The 15,158-nt window shown below is 37.6% G+C and overlaps 1 protein-coding gene across 3 annotated transcripts in view; it reads left to right on the top strand.

The window, feature by feature from the left end:
* The first annotated feature begins 864 nt into the window (after nucleotides 1-864).
* SMC2 (structural maintenance of chromosomes 2) overlaps nucleotides 865-15,158 on the top strand; it is a 61,354-nt gene continuing 47,060 nt past the window's right edge. Inside the window, exons 1-10 of one of the 3 annotated variants that reach the window (XM_059142206.1) lie at nucleotides 865-1,130; nucleotides 1,958-2,183; nucleotides 2,846-2,995; nucleotides 5,850-5,972; nucleotides 7,000-7,038; nucleotides 10,371-10,481; nucleotides 10,649-10,693; nucleotides 11,190-11,423; nucleotides 11,625-11,774; nucleotides 13,817-14,050. In XM_059142206.1, the coding sequence (XP_058998189.1) occupies nucleotides 2,016-2,183; nucleotides 2,846-2,995; nucleotides 5,850-5,972; nucleotides 7,000-7,038; nucleotides 10,371-10,481; nucleotides 10,649-10,693; nucleotides 11,190-11,423; nucleotides 11,625-11,774; nucleotides 13,817-14,050 (1,254 nt within the window). In that variant the 5' untranslated portion in view covers nucleotides 865-1,130; nucleotides 1,958-2,015. Of the gene's footprint in view, nucleotides 1,140-1,957; nucleotides 2,184-2,845; nucleotides 2,996-5,849; nucleotides 5,973-6,999; nucleotides 7,039-10,370; nucleotides 10,482-10,648; nucleotides 10,694-11,189; nucleotides 11,424-11,624; nucleotides 11,775-13,816; nucleotides 14,051-15,158 lie in introns of all 3 variants that reach the window. The other 2 variants (XM_059142205.1, XM_059142208.1) reach the window with 2 other exon arrangements.

Raw genomic sequence — 15,158 nt, 5'->3', positions numbered from 1 at the left:
AAGGTACACAGCAATCTAAGAGTACGCGCTTTGGAGCTAAACGGCTTGGGAACAAATCCCAGCTTCTCCACTTACTACTCCAATTAAGTTCGCTCATCTATAAAATGAGAACAGGGTCACGGATTTCAGAGTCGCTGCGGATTTTACAGCCCTGGGAACCCAGCCTGGCACACGAAGCTCAATAATTAGCTGTCGGGTTTCCAAAGAAATGCTCTTAAAAGGTTAGTGCTGCCACTGCTTTATCGAAGTGCGGGGAGGGGAACCTCTCTTCGTCCACCTCCCGCTGCCGGCCCCACGCAACTTCTCTGGGATCAGCACAGCGGCCGGCGGCGGCCCCGAGAACTAACGTCCCTCCCCATCCGGAAATTTGAGATGAAAAAGCCCGCCAGGGTCCGGAGCCGGGAGGGGCGGGGTCAGAACGCGCCCCACTGTCCTCCCAAGTTCCGCGCCTCTCCGGCCCAGACAAAGCGCAGCCTCCTGTTTTTGATACATGTGAGCCAAATCGGGTAAATTCCGAGGCTTCTGAAGTACAACGAAGACACCGGCAACAACTCCTCCATCTCTCTACCTCCACGACTCTTAAAACTACAGCAGTCGGGACCGGCGGGCCCCTCAAAGCCCGCGAGAACTCTGCACGGGGCGGGGCCTCCGGGAGAGCCCGAGGCCCCAGGGGCCTAGGATGGGGCGGGGCCGGCGAAGCGCGAGACCCCGAGACCGCGGTCCGTGGCTGCCCAAGGAGTGCCGGACGCGGAGCTCGCCACACGCCACTTGCTCCTTTAGTCCTCAGGCCCCAGCCGTCGCCTTCCTGGAGCTGCCCCTGTCGTGACGCTCTTTCCTATCTCCCTGTCACTTTGATTGTACGATGGGTGGGGAAAATGGAGCCTTTAAGTCAGGCATCTCCTAGGCACCGGCCAATGAAATAGGCTGCGGTGGTGGGGTCCTTTGCTCGCGCCGAAATTCAAAGGTATAAATATTTCCGGCCTGGGTGCCGATCGTGGGGCGAGTGTTGCAGCCGCTGTGCTGGAGTCTTCTTCGTAGCTCCCGAAGCCCGGCAAAGTGGGCCGGCTTTCTGCTCTTGTAACCGGGAGTAGCTCCTAAGGCGCCTCAAGCCCGGACGGCCTGGCGCAGCGGTGAGGCTGGTGCGTGCTCGCGGCAGGTTGGGCCTAGTCTGGCGTTCCTTGGCTAGAGAGGAATGTTTGTGTGTTCCTGGGGAGAGCGGGTTTGGCAAGAAGGGACCTCAAACTAAAATCCCTCCTAATGGTTTTTCTGACAGCATGGCTACTTCCTATCGAGCCTTGGAGAAGGGCAAACGAGTGTTGATAGAAAATCCTGGTAGGGGGAGGGAACAGGCCGAGTGACAACAAGCTGGAGAGTATATGGGATTCATCTGTTTAGTGAATATTGATGACATTCCCCTTTCCCGGCGCCCTTCAGTCAAGCGCTGTTCCGGCGTGAGCGGTGCACGCAGGCAAAGGAACTTGTATCACGACAGTCTGGATAGACGAATAGATAAATACTGTTTAGTGTCATCTTTAAGTACGATGGAGGAAAAAGTGAGGGGGCGGGGACAGGTGCATTTCTAAATTGGGAAGTCAGGAAAGACCCCATTAAGGTGACGTTTCAGTAAAGACTTGAGTGTAGTAAGGAGAGCGACTTAAGTCAGTTTTGGGGAGCAGGACATTATGAGCAAAAGGGGTGGGTTATGAAATAATCAGTTTCTGTTAGAGTATGATAAAGATGGAAGGTAAGCCTAGAAAAATAAGTCGTTGACTTCCAGGTTGAATTAATGGTTTAATTAACTTCCAATTAAGTTGGAAGAAGGTGTCTTTGCATCCGAGGAAGTAGCTGGGCAAGTGGCTGTTTTATTTCTATTAAGTTGTCATTCTTATGTTTTAGTCATTTACCTCTATTATGATTACAGATTTCTGTCCCACTTGTATATTTCTGTTTTGTACAGAGCTCCTTTGTGGACTGTTTGATTCCTAGCAGTTTACCTGTCCAGGTCCCTAGTGAAAATGCACGTTAAGTCAATCATCCTTGAAGGATTTAAGTCCTATGCTCAGAGGACTGAAGTCAATGGTTTTGACCCCCTCTTCAACGCTATCACTGGTTTAAATGGTAGTGGGAAATCCAACATATTGGACTCCATCTGCTTTTTGCTGGGCATCTCCAACCTGTCTCAGGTAAACTTTCTCATTGATGTAAATTAAAAGTTTGGGACCCTCAAGGGACTCCATATTGAACTTAGAGACTATTGCCAGTATTTTCTTCATTTGCAGTTTTGTTCATGTAAATTATCTTAGACCACAGTCCTTTAGAGGTAGATATTATTACTCCATTTTTCAAATGAAAAAACAGAAACTTGGGACTGCATAAGATTTATCCCTTTAAGATGTTGGGAGCAATACTCAAAGTCAGGTGTTCTTTAAGGCTGTCTTCTTCCAGAGTCTGTATTCCTACCCACTCACCCTTCATTTTCAGGATCCTTTTCAGGATCAAAAGGAATTGGATGAACACTGAAATTCTTAGATGCTATCTTCCTAATCTTTCAAATGAACTTCAGTTAAGAACTGAGTAGAAACCATTTGCAGGGGTGGAAAAGTCCTGTAGAGAAAAGCACTCATTTTAACCCGCTGAGCCACCCAGGCGCCCCGAAAAGCACTCATTTTAGGTGGTTTCCTGTTTTCCTTGCTTTTCTTGCATTTTTCTTGCTTCTGAATGCAACTGTCTGTCCTTGGCTACTTAATGGATACTACAAGGGTGGTTTTCCAACAGCAAGAAACCCATTTTTAGTGCCATTTTGTGCAGTAGGGGGTTTTGTTGATAAACTTTTCTTTTGTTTTAGGTTCGGGCTTCTAATTTACAAGATTTAGTTTACAAAAATGGGCAGGCTGGTATTACCAAAGCCTCCGTGTCAATCACATTTGATAATTCTGACAAAAAGCAAAGCCCTTTGGGATTTGAGGTTCATGATGAAATTACAGTAACAAGGCAGGTGAGTGGCTTTAAAATACTTGGATATCTAAGAACTTAAGTCCAAGGTGTTTTTTGGCAGTACATCTTTCGTGGAGAGAGAGTTTATGAGCAGAATTGATCAAATACTGACTAGATTTCTTAACAGTATCTTCCTTATGTTAAAAATTTGATCATGCAAATTCTTCATTTACTGAGAGGATTGTAAGGGATCTCAAAAAGCCATCAATCAGTATAGGCACTCAACCACGCTTAAATCTTAATACTTGAATCCTCTCTGTGCTGGAATATCTATACTTGGGATCTAGTTATCTTCTGAGGCCATCTATTCTGTTACTGGACAGGTCTAATTAAAAAGTTATTCCTAAAAAATGAGTCAAAATACTGTCATCAACTTTTACACATTAAGTTTGGTTCTTAGCATTGAGAAGGAAATCTAATGTATTCCATGTTTTAATATTTAGGTTTAATATTTAGGTGTTAAATATTTAAGCTAAATCTCTCTAGATCTTTCAACTGATGATTTTTATTTCCGTCACTTGTCTGATCACACTGAATACAAATTTGCTCTAGTTTTTTATGCCTTTATTATTTTTAATGCATGGCACCTTAAATTGGATTTACCAGAATTAGTCTCCTTAGGACAGGATTAAACAGAACTGTCATTTCTCTCATTTTAAGTGCTCTTCTGTTTTCATGTATATGACATTGGCAAGTTCATAATGCATTATGAATTCATATCCGATTTACTTAAAATCACTCTAATTTTTTAAATGTGTGTTATTAGCTGTTACTGCTGTTTCTGTATGTAAGCAGGTTTAAAAAAAATTTTAAGATTTTATTTATTTATTTGACAGAGAGGGAGGCCACTAGTAGGCAGACAGAGACAGAGGGGAAGCAGACTCCCTGCTGAGTAGAGAGCCTGGATGCAGGCCTCCATCCCAGGACCCTGAGATCATGACCTGAGCTGAAGGCAGAGGCTCAATCCACTGAGCCACCCAGGTGCCCTGTAAGCAGGTTTTTAAAACCAGTGCAGGACCATACATTTGTCCCTTTTTCTCATAGTCATATAAGATTACTTTGTCAGTTGTTAAGTCCTATTTACTCTCCATCTTAGCATTATGTAACTTACGAGTCCCCTTTCTATTTCAATAACAAGCTCTGGTTAAAAAATAAATAAATAAATAAGGCATTGATGAGGCTAAAGTCCAGTTGTGTGTCATTAAGTATCCATCAAATACCTTTTAGGAATTTTCAGTAAGTCTGCTACTAATCTACCTAAAATTCCTGTCCTCATGCAATCTTTATGCCTGTATTTTCACCAAAATATTGTCAGAAGGACTTTGTTAAAGTACTTAATGTCTTTTAGGTCTGTTGTTCGAATATACTAATATATGATCAATGTAATACTCCTGTCAAAAAAAGAAATGAATTAACACTCTGTATTTTTTTATTTTTAGATTTTACTTATTTATTTATTGGACAGAGGGAGAGAGATCACAAGTAGGCAAAGGGCAGGCAGAGAGAGAGGGAGATGCAGGCTCCCCGCCAAGCAGACAGCTGGATGTGGGGCTTGATCCTAGGACCCCGAGATCATGACCTGAGCCGAAGGCAGAGGCTTAAGCCACTGAGCCACCCAGGTGCCTAACACTCTGCGTTTTATTAAATGTTTGCTGTGTGCTGGGCATTCTTGAAGGCACTGGGAAATACAGAGAAGAATGAGAAACTTTCTAAGGACCTCAGAATACATGGGTGGGATGATTATGCCCATTAGGTGACAATATAAGTTCTATAGTAAAGTATTAACAAGCTGGTATCTCGTCGAAGCTCAATGATTAACTCTTTTTCTTTCTCAAAGTCACAAGTCATGTCTTTATTAACCCCTTTTAGAATCTTGTCAAGGATTGTTTTTAAACTTCTTGTCTTTGGGACTCCTGAGTGGCTCAGTTTGTTAAGCCTCTCTCTGACTCTTGATTTTGGCTCAGGTCATGATCTCCTGAGTCTCCATGCTGGGCATGAAACCTGCTTAAGATTCTTTCTCTTCCTTTCCCTCTTAAAAAATAAAAAAAACCAAAACTGCTTGTCTTTAGTTTTTAGTATCTGACTTCTGTTCCTTGGAAATTAAAAAGTGGAGGAAAGGGGCCAACCTATGAGGGTGGAAAAATTTCAGGAAGAGTGATGAGGGATCGAATATGTTTTACACATACTTGGAAACAAAGTCAAAAGTGACCTAGAGATCTAGTCCAATGCAGGTGCGGTTAGGAGGAATGTGCATGGTTATATGACTAGTTAGCAAAAGTCGTTGGATTAAGTCACTACAGTTGACTAATAATCTATATTGTTGTTGACCATCTCCTACTTCCTCCATTATTTATTTACTCAGGATTGGTTTTATTTACCATTAGTTGGACAGAACAAACAAGTGAAACATTTGGGAATTTATCATCTTAGTTCAAGATATGTATGTTCATTTATATATGTGTATGTATGTGTAGATATATATATATATATATTTTTAAATTATGTTAGTCACCATACAGTACATCATTAATTGTTGATTAGTGTTCCATGATTTATTGTTTGCGTAGAACAACCAGTGCTCCATGCAATCCCTACCCTCTTAATATCGATCACCAAGCTCACCCATTCCCCCACCCTCCTCCTCTCTAAACCCCCCCATTTGTTTCCCAGAGTCGATAGTCTCTCATGGTTCGTCTTCCATTCTGATTTCTCCCCCTTCATGTTTCTTTTTCCTATTATCCTCCATGCTATTCCTTATGTTCCACAAATAAGTGAAACCGTATGGTAATTGACTCTGTCTATTTGGCTTATTTCACTTAGCATAATCTCTATTTTTTAAAATACTTCTTTTTTAGGTGGTTATTGGTGGTAGAAATAAATATTTAATCAATGGAGTAAATGCAAACAATACCAGAGTACAAGATCTCTTCTGTTCTGTTGGCCTTAATGTTAACAACCCTCACTTTCTCATCATGCAGGTATTTTGTTTATGGTCTCTATATAAATGATTTTGACATCGTTTATTTTTAAGTTATTATAATAGGAGAAGTGCTTATTTTTGGGTTTTCCATTTTTTGTTTTCTATTATACTGGTATTTGGGTATCTGTTAAGAGTTTAGGTTGGTTATATGTACTGATATGTTCTAACATACACATTTGAAGTTTGAAGAATGTCTAGAAGTAATTTTCCTTGACTTATTTTGTTATTATAAGAATAATACATGGTCACTATAAAAATTTTTAAGACTATATTGTCATTGTGTATCCTTTTAAAGTACTGGATTCAAGCATTTTATTATTTCAAATATATGTTAAATTTTAAGTTATTTCTACCTTAGACACTTATTCAAATGAAAAATATGTGCTAATATTGTCTTGTCCTTATGTTATCTCACTTGACTCCTCCATCTGTCCTCTTAGAAAGTCACAGCAAGGCCAATGGCAGGATCCTGATGCAACCAAAATAACATTGTTTTTACCACATCCCAGCCTCAAAGCTGAAAATTTATTTCAAATGAATCTAAATCCTAAGCAATATGATGCCCTGAGAGTTGGGTAGTGAGGTTTGGTTTTGCTTTTTGATAGTGATATTCTGGCATTGAAATAAAAGATGTTACTGTTTTATTTGAGGCCCAGAAGTGTGCAGTATATTTCTAGAAATTATCTTGGAGCACAGCCATTAAAAAAAAAATTGAGAAGTGTTCAATAATTATGCCAACATCTATATATTTATATACTTGTTGGAGACTTTTGTATCATTATCCCAGAAATATTGTCTCAGTTAACTTGGTATTATTTAATAACTGTAGATCACTGGTAAGTGAAAAGGTAAATAGCAAAATTCTGGAATTATAAGGTACCTTTGTTCTCAAATGCAATGGAGGTAAAAGAAAGAAAGAACTAAAAGACTGGTATATTAGGATGGAACAACTTCAGTGCAGATAAACATGTATGCCTTTAGGTGACTCTAATTTATCATTATAGTAACTGCATTTTATTTTTCAGGGTCGAATTACAAAAGTATTGAATATGAAACCTCCAGAGGTAAGAATACTCTTTATGGATAGTAAAAATTATAATTATAGATATTGACTTTTTTTTAAAGTCAGTTTTTTAAACATAATCTCTTCCATTTAAATTCTTGGGAACATTACTAAGAGTAATTAATTAGTAAAGAACGTCATGTTTTGTTTTTTCTTTTCTTTTTTTTTTTTTCCCCACTGTTTGGCACTATGTCACCCCACCTTTTTAAAGCTATGTAACATAACACTTCTGAATCTTTGTTTACCCATGTGTAAATTAGAGTCAAAAGTCCTTAACTCAGGTATTTTGAGGATTAAATGAGAAAGTTTAAGAAAAGGCATGGGACATCGTTGAGCAGATTTTTTGTTAATGGAGTTGTAAGTGACATTAGTTTCACGTATGCAGCATAGTGATTAAATATATGTAGTCATTGCAAAATGATGGGTGTTAAAAAGTCATTTGTCATCCTTCACCACAGTTAACAATTTTTTTCTTATGGTATCTTCAAGAGTTATTCTCTTAGTAACTTTCAAATATACAATACAGTATATTTAACTACAGTCACCATACTGTACCTTATATCACCAGGACTTCTGTAACTGGAAGGTTGTACCTTTGATCACCTGTACCCATTTTGCTCACCTACTAACTACTATCTCTGGTAACCAGTGATACGTTCTCTGTGAGCTCAGTTTTTTTTTTCTTTTTTCTTTTTAGATTTCACTTACAAGTAAGATTATATGGTATTTGTCTTTCTCTAACTTATTTCACTTAGTTTAATGCCCTCAAGTTCCATCCATGTTGTCACAAATGGCAAGATTGTATTTTTTAATAGCTGAATAATATTCCATTGTACATATAATTTTTATATATCATATTTTTTTATCCATTCATCTATCAGTGGATACTTTGTTTCCATGTCTTGATATTAATAAATGAAGGTGCAGATACCTTTTCAAGTTAGTGTCTTTGTATGCTTTGGATAAATAACCTGGAAGTGAAGTTGTTAGATTACATATGGTAGTTCTATTTTTAATTTTTTTTTTTTAAGATTTTATTTATTTATTTGACAGAGAGGGATCACAGGCAGGTAGAGAGGCTGGCAGAGGGAGAGAGAGAGAGAGAGGGAGGGAAGCAGGCTCCCCACCGAGCAGAGAGCCCTATGCGGGACTCGATCCCAGGACCCTGGAATCATGACCCGAGCCGACGGCAGCGGCTTAACCCACTGAGCCACCCAGGCGCTCCTCTATTTTTAATTTTTTAAGGAACCTTCATAGTTTTCCATACTGACTGCTCCCAATTTACATTCCTACCAACAATATATAATGTTTCCCTTTTCTCCACAGCATCACCAATACTTGTTATTTCTTCTCTCTCTCTCTCTCTCTCTCTCTCTCTTTTTTTTTTTTTAAAGATTTTATTTATTTATTAGAGAGAGTGAGAGCAGGAACACAAGCAGGGGTGGGAGAGGGAGAAGCAGGCCTCTCGTGGAGCAGCGAGCCAGATGCCAGGCTCAATCTCAGGACCCTTGGGATCATGACCTGAGCCAAAGGCAGATGCTTGAAGATTGGACCACCTAGGCACCCCTCTTGTCTTTGTGATAATAACCATTCTAACAGAACTGGTAGCTCATGGTTTTAATTTGCATTTCCCAGATGGTTAGTGATGTTGAGTGCCTTTCATATACATATTGGCCATCTGTGTGTCTTTTGTAAAAAAACGTTTTTTCCCATACACACGTTCCTTATATATTTGGGTATTAACCCCTTAGCATATTGATGACTTAAAACTATTTTCTTCCCATTCTGTAAGTACCCTTTTCATTTCGTTTGTGGTTTCCTTTGCTGTGCAGTTTTTCAGATTGATACAATCCCGCTTGTTTATTTTTGCCTCTGTTGTCTTTGCTTTTGGTGTTAAATCCAAAAAAATCCTCACTATGAGTAATGTCAAGGAGCTTAACCTGTGTTTTCTTTTAAGAGTTTTGTGTGTCCAATATTAAAAGAAATTTGGCTATATCAAGCAGCCTTTCTCAACCAGTGTTCCATCTCAGAGTTAAACCCTATAGAAAAAGAGTTGAGTGAAACTGATTCATTGCATTGCAGTGAATTGCTTTAGGGTATGAATATTAAGACTTAATTTTTTTCTTGGAGCCCCCTTGAAAAGAGTTGATATAAAGGAATGAATAATTTGTACAGGAACAAAGGGCTCTATAGTTTCTCTTTTCTACTGAGAAGGACTAAGAAAACTGATAATTGGTATCAGCAGTCTGGTTTGAACAGAGGTCATGCATATCTTCATTAGATAACATCTTAAGGGAAACTTCTAATTTGAAACCTGCCAAATACATAGAAATCAGTGGTTTCCAGAGAAATAATTCTGTTGAAATAAGGATTGATGGTGAGTAGAAGCTTCTGAAAAAGGAGTGCTGGCAAAATTCTTCTACTTTTAAATCGTAATTGATTAGTGTTTGCCTTTTTTAGAGTGCTCTTCACATGAATTACTTTGTGTAATTCTCAACAGTGTTGTGAGATATTAAGTACCCTGTGGGTGAAGAAACTGGCACAAAAATAAGTTACTTGCTGAAGTTCTTAAAGCACATGCCATGGTTGGAATGCATGCATGTGTTATATCATGCTTCATCCTGGCAAAAAATGACTGAAATCTCTTGGAACAACTTTAATTAGAAACTTCTAAAGTGACAACTGAGTGTTGTCAGTCCTTACTTTTTTAATACTTATTATTTTTTTTAAAAGATTTTATTTATTTGACACAGAAAGACACAGTGAGAGAGGGAACACAAGCAAGGGGAGTGTGAGAGGGAGAAGCAGGCTTCCTGCTGAGCAGGGAGCCTGATACAGGGCTCGATCCCAGCACCCTGGGACCACAACCTGAGCCAAAGGCAGATGCTTAACAGCTGAGGCACCCCTATACTTGAAGGAAAAGAGGAGGGAGGAGGCTTCAATTTTTTTATTTTTAAATTTTTATTTTTAGTTAATTTATATACCCAACATGGGGCTCAAACCCACAACCCCAAGAATCAAGAGTCACATGCTCAGCCGACTGAGCCATCCAGACACCCCTGGCTTCAATTTTAAAAGAGATTTACTCTGCAACCTCAGTGTAGCATGAAGTTTGATTTCAGGATTGGAGTAAAGGCGAGAAATATTGAATGTTAGGGCTGTGGATAATACCTGTATTTTCTATGTACTTAACTTCCCTAATCCATTTGGGACATAATTTGGTAAGATGCTTAGTGAAGTTAAGACCTTAAATTATATACTTTTTGTAAACTCCAATGAAGTTCTTTATCTTGGATTCTTAAAACATTTATATAAATGTTTCTGTCTTTCCAGATTTTGTCCATGATAGAAGAAGCAGCTGGAACCAGGATGTATGAATACAAAAAAATAGCTGCCCAGAAAACTATAGAAAAAAAAGAAGCTAAGCTGAAAGAAATTAAGACGGTAATTAAACTTACATAAAATATTTTTAAAGACGAGAGTAATTTTAGGGTTACTCTGCTGTAAAGAGTAAATTCCACCTCCCCAGTTTTCCTAGACTTCATGTTTCTTTTCAGTTTTTTTATTGGTACTTTACATATTGAAAAATTTGGTTTTCCTTTATTTTCCAGATACTTGAAGAAGAGATTACTCCAACAATTCAAAAACTAAAAGAGGTATATACTAAATAGAGAATAGCCAGCTAGAACATCTCTCAAAAATGGTGATGTATTCAATATCATACAAATAGAGATGAAATGTATACACGTCACAGGAATTTTTCTGTGGGATAGATAGGAGTTAAAGAGTTGGTACTTAAGAATCAGCTTTCTGCTCATAGAGGACATGTTTTTCATATCTATTAAACATAAATGATTTTGAAGACTGCTCTTCATAGTTTCAGAAAATGATATGTCAGATTGTAATACTTTGTTGAAGAGAAGTCTAGATTTTCCTGAATAATTAGAATTGAGTGGAACATTTTCTTGAGGATATCACATACTTAGTAAGTAACCCTATTGGTAGAGTGAATGACTTCTAATATAACAGGGACTATCACTGCAATTACTGCTATCAAGACCAATGGTAAGTGAAGGGTACTGAAACAGATGTCCAGATTTTTTCTATTTCTATGAAGTTTGAGTTATACTTAACTGGTGATTTCTTTTCCAGGAAAGATCTTCCTACTTGGAATATCAAAAAGTAATGAGGGAAATAGAACATTTGAGTCGTTTATATATTGCCTATCAGTTTTTGCTGGCTGAAGATACAAAAGAACGCTCAGCTGAGGAATTAAAAGAAATGCAAGATAAAGTTGTAAAGCTTCAAGAAAAATTGTCTGAGAATGACAAAAAAATAAAAGCACTTAGTCGTGAAATAGAAGAGTTGGAAAAAGGAAAAGATAAGGTCAGACATATACATAAGAATAAATAATATACTGTGAAGAAATTTTAAACAATATTCACTGGGCATAGTCTTCCATATTGATTTGTTAATTTTAATGTATGATAACAAAATAGCTCATAAAAAGTAAATCTAGAAGTCATATAAGAAAATAATGACATGAGTAAATTGTAAGTACTTTGAATTGGGTGCATCTGATTATAGGAAATTGGAGGTACACTTCGATCTTTAGAAGATGCGCTTGCGGAAGCTCAGCGAGTTAACACTAAATTTCAAAGTGCCTTTGATCTCAAGAAGAAAAATCTGGCAAGTGAAGAGAACAAACGCAAAGAGCTAGAAAAAAATATGATTGAGGTGAGTAAAGATTTGTCCATTACATTCATATTTATTGAGTGTGTGCTCTGGACCTAGTATAGTTGTTTGAGCTAGGAATATAGCTGTGGATTTTTGTCTTTGACAATTGGAAATCTTGTTACTATTAGCTTAGTAGAGAATAGAAACAAGTACAATGTGAACATAATAGCTTTGAGGTGCCTGTTAGACATCTAAGTAGAGATTAGGTAGTTGAATATGGGAATACTGAATCCAGTCTAGACAGACAAATCAATACATGAAATGTTGGCATGCCCCAGGGCTAGTGCTCAGACTTCTTTTATATGCACTCATTTCTTAGGTAATCCCACCCAGCCTGGTAGCCCTTAAATACCTTTTGCAGGGTGATGTTCAGATCTATACTTAACCTTGACTCCTTCCCTTATTTGTCCAGCTATTGGATTGACATTTTTACATAGATGATTAACAAAGAGTCTAAAACTTAATGTATACAAAATAAAACTCTTAAAATTTCCCTACCTACCCAAACCTCTTTGAGTTGCTAAATTTTCCCCATGATAGAAAATGGCACTGCTATTAAACTTGCTATTAATTGTTCTGTCCAGAAATCCTTGAGTCCTCCTGCATTCCACCATTTTTCTCAAACTCCATATCTAACCCATCAGCAAATTCTCTTGATTTTAAAAGTACATTCTGAATACAGCCACTTTTCATCACCTCATCACTGCTAGTCTGCAGGCCATTACTGCCCATGAGGGATGCTATAATAGTGTCCTTATTAGTTGCCCTGCTTTTACTCTTGCTGCTCTACGGTCTGCTCTTTACAGAAGCTAAAATATAAATTGGATCACATCACTCTTGAGCTTAAAATCCTTTAATGGTTTCAAAGTCACATGTGAAGTAAATTCAGCCTTTACCATGGTCTATAAGACCCTACCTGATAGGATTCCTGGCTCCTTTCCACTTGCTCACTGTGCTCCAACCACAGTTCCTCAAACACTGAAGCATATTCTGCAGTTTGCCTAGTATGTGTGCCCTCTAGTATCAGCCTGATCATTTCTTTTATTTTATGTAGGTTTCTGCTCAAAATGTCATAAAAAAGGCCTTCCCTTATTGTCCTTAAAATAGTAGTTCTCATCACTTTCTATCCCTTCACCTTGCTTTATTTTTTACTGTGTTTTCCACTGTAGAGTATAGGGTCTCTGAGGAGCCTGTCTTTAATGTCTAGAACAATGCCTGATATGTGGTAAACATCTAATAAATATTTAGTGAATCATGAGGTAAACAGGCCAAAATTTCTGGTCACTTTCATGTAAATAATATAGCTGGATTGTTTTTTTTTTTTTTTCCTGTGCTGGTATCTCAGTGTATAATGGTGTTCTAGTGCATATAACTTTAAAGATATTAAGTATTAGTAATGCTGTCCCCACAAGTATTTAATATTTAAATTTTATGGCCTTTGATAGTTTATAAATTTTCATGTACATGCTCTTAATCCTACAACTTCTACTTTGAAGCTTAGAGTAGAATGGTTATTACTTCAATTTGAAAGCTCTAGAAAGTGATTTTTAGTTTCTTCAAATGGTTAGTTTGCACTATAATTTAGCTAATTTCTAGATTAGACTATAACATATGAAATGAAAGTATTTCTGGTAGTATAAGGGGACATTTATCTTAAAAAAACAGGGTAATTCAAAATGGAAATAAAGTATTTAATGTTATGATGGTTAGGGGTGCCTGGGTGGCTCAGTGGGTTAAAGCCTCGGTCTTTGGCTCAGGTCATGATCCCAGGATCCTGGGATTGAGCCCCACATCGGGCTTTCTGCTCAGTGGGGAGCCTACTTCCCCCCTCTCTCTGCCTGCTTATCTGCCTACTTGTGATCTCTGTCAAATAAATAAATAAAATCTTAAAAAAATAAAGTTATGATCTTAAATTATGTTCCTTTTAACCATGCCTACTTCAAAATGCTATGAAATTTGATGACAAAGGTATAGGCCCATAAGAAAAAAATGACAGTCTTTCCTAACAAATGATATTTTCCTGTCTTAAACTCTCCCTGAAGGATTCTAGAACTTTAGCAGCAAAAGAAAAAGAGGTTAAAAAGATAACAGATGGGCTGAACGCACTTCAAGAAGCAAGTAATAAAGATGCTGAAGCTTTGGCCGCTGCACAGCAGCACTTCAATGCTGTATCCGCTGGACTGTCGAGTAATGAAGACGGAGCAGAAGCAACTCTGGCTGGTCAAATGATGGCTTGTAAAAATGACATAAGTAAAGCTCAGACAGAAGCCAAACAGGTAAATGCAGACATTAACTATTGTTTGACTGTTTTCTTTTCTTTTTTTTTTGGGAAGCTGCTTTGCATTATACTTTGGCAGTTGTTATAAAACATTGACAATAATCAGATCACTGAGAAGGAATTTGTTATTCTGCCACTCTATAGCACCTAATAAATACACTGAAATTCAAATATGTTAGTTGCTAAATATTGATGACAGTAGTTTAAGATGCTATAAAACATTAAATAACTTCATAAGTTAACTGAAATTGTAAATGCAATAAATGCTTTATTTGTAGTATTGTATGCACTGTTTGAGGTTAATTTCTTTTTTTTTTATTGGCAACATAAAGTTGCAATCTTAAGCTTTAACAGGAAAGTGAATATCCTATTTCTTTGCCTACCACACTTAGTCCTTTAGTCCTTGGAAGTACCTTCTCCCTTCCTCTTAACCCCCATTCTAGTCTTCCATTTCGCTACACGATTTCATAATCTTCAAGACTTGTCAGTCAGGGCTTTCAAATTTGTTTAGATAGTGTGCAGCTTTTAACGTCCTATGGACGTAAAAGTTTTGAGAGCAGAAAGAAAAAATATATATATATTTTCCACCCATTTTAAAATTTTCTAAAAAGAGAACTCCTTTAAAAATATATACAGATGGTTGTGTCTGTGTTGGTATTAATCCTGTTCAGCATTTTATCTTACATGTTTGCAACTTCATTCAAAGATGATGGTCACGAAAAAATGTGTAAGAAATCAATAGCAGAAAAACTTTCAAGTCCTCTCAGTTTTTCCTGTTACCTTATTATATATTGGGAAAAATCCACCATTATTCAGTTTTAGATGGAAGTGATAGCCAACTAGATCTCAGCAAACATACTGGTTCATGCATTTAAGGAACAGTGAACTCAGTTATATAAATTAGCATTGGAATATCCGATTCCTAGCATTGAAATTTCCCGTGTCAGTTTATAATTTCCCATTCTAGTGTAATTTTCTTAGTGCTCAGTACAGTTTCTATACTGTTAATTGAACAACACTGAAAAATACTAAATATAAATACACATACCTAAATGGAAAGGAAGAGAAACTAGAGTTCTGATTACTAGCTTACTATTGTGTTTTTA

Source organism: Mustela lutreola, chromosome 12 (assembly GCF_030435805.1).
Source record: "Mustela lutreola isolate mMusLut2 chromosome 12, mMusLut2.pri, whole genome shotgun sequence".
Classification (NCBI taxonomy): Eukaryota; Metazoa; Chordata; class Mammalia; order Carnivora; family Mustelidae; genus Mustela; species Mustela lutreola.
Note: the sequence above shows the minus strand (reverse complement) of the source record. Positions and strands in the feature narration are given on the sequence as shown.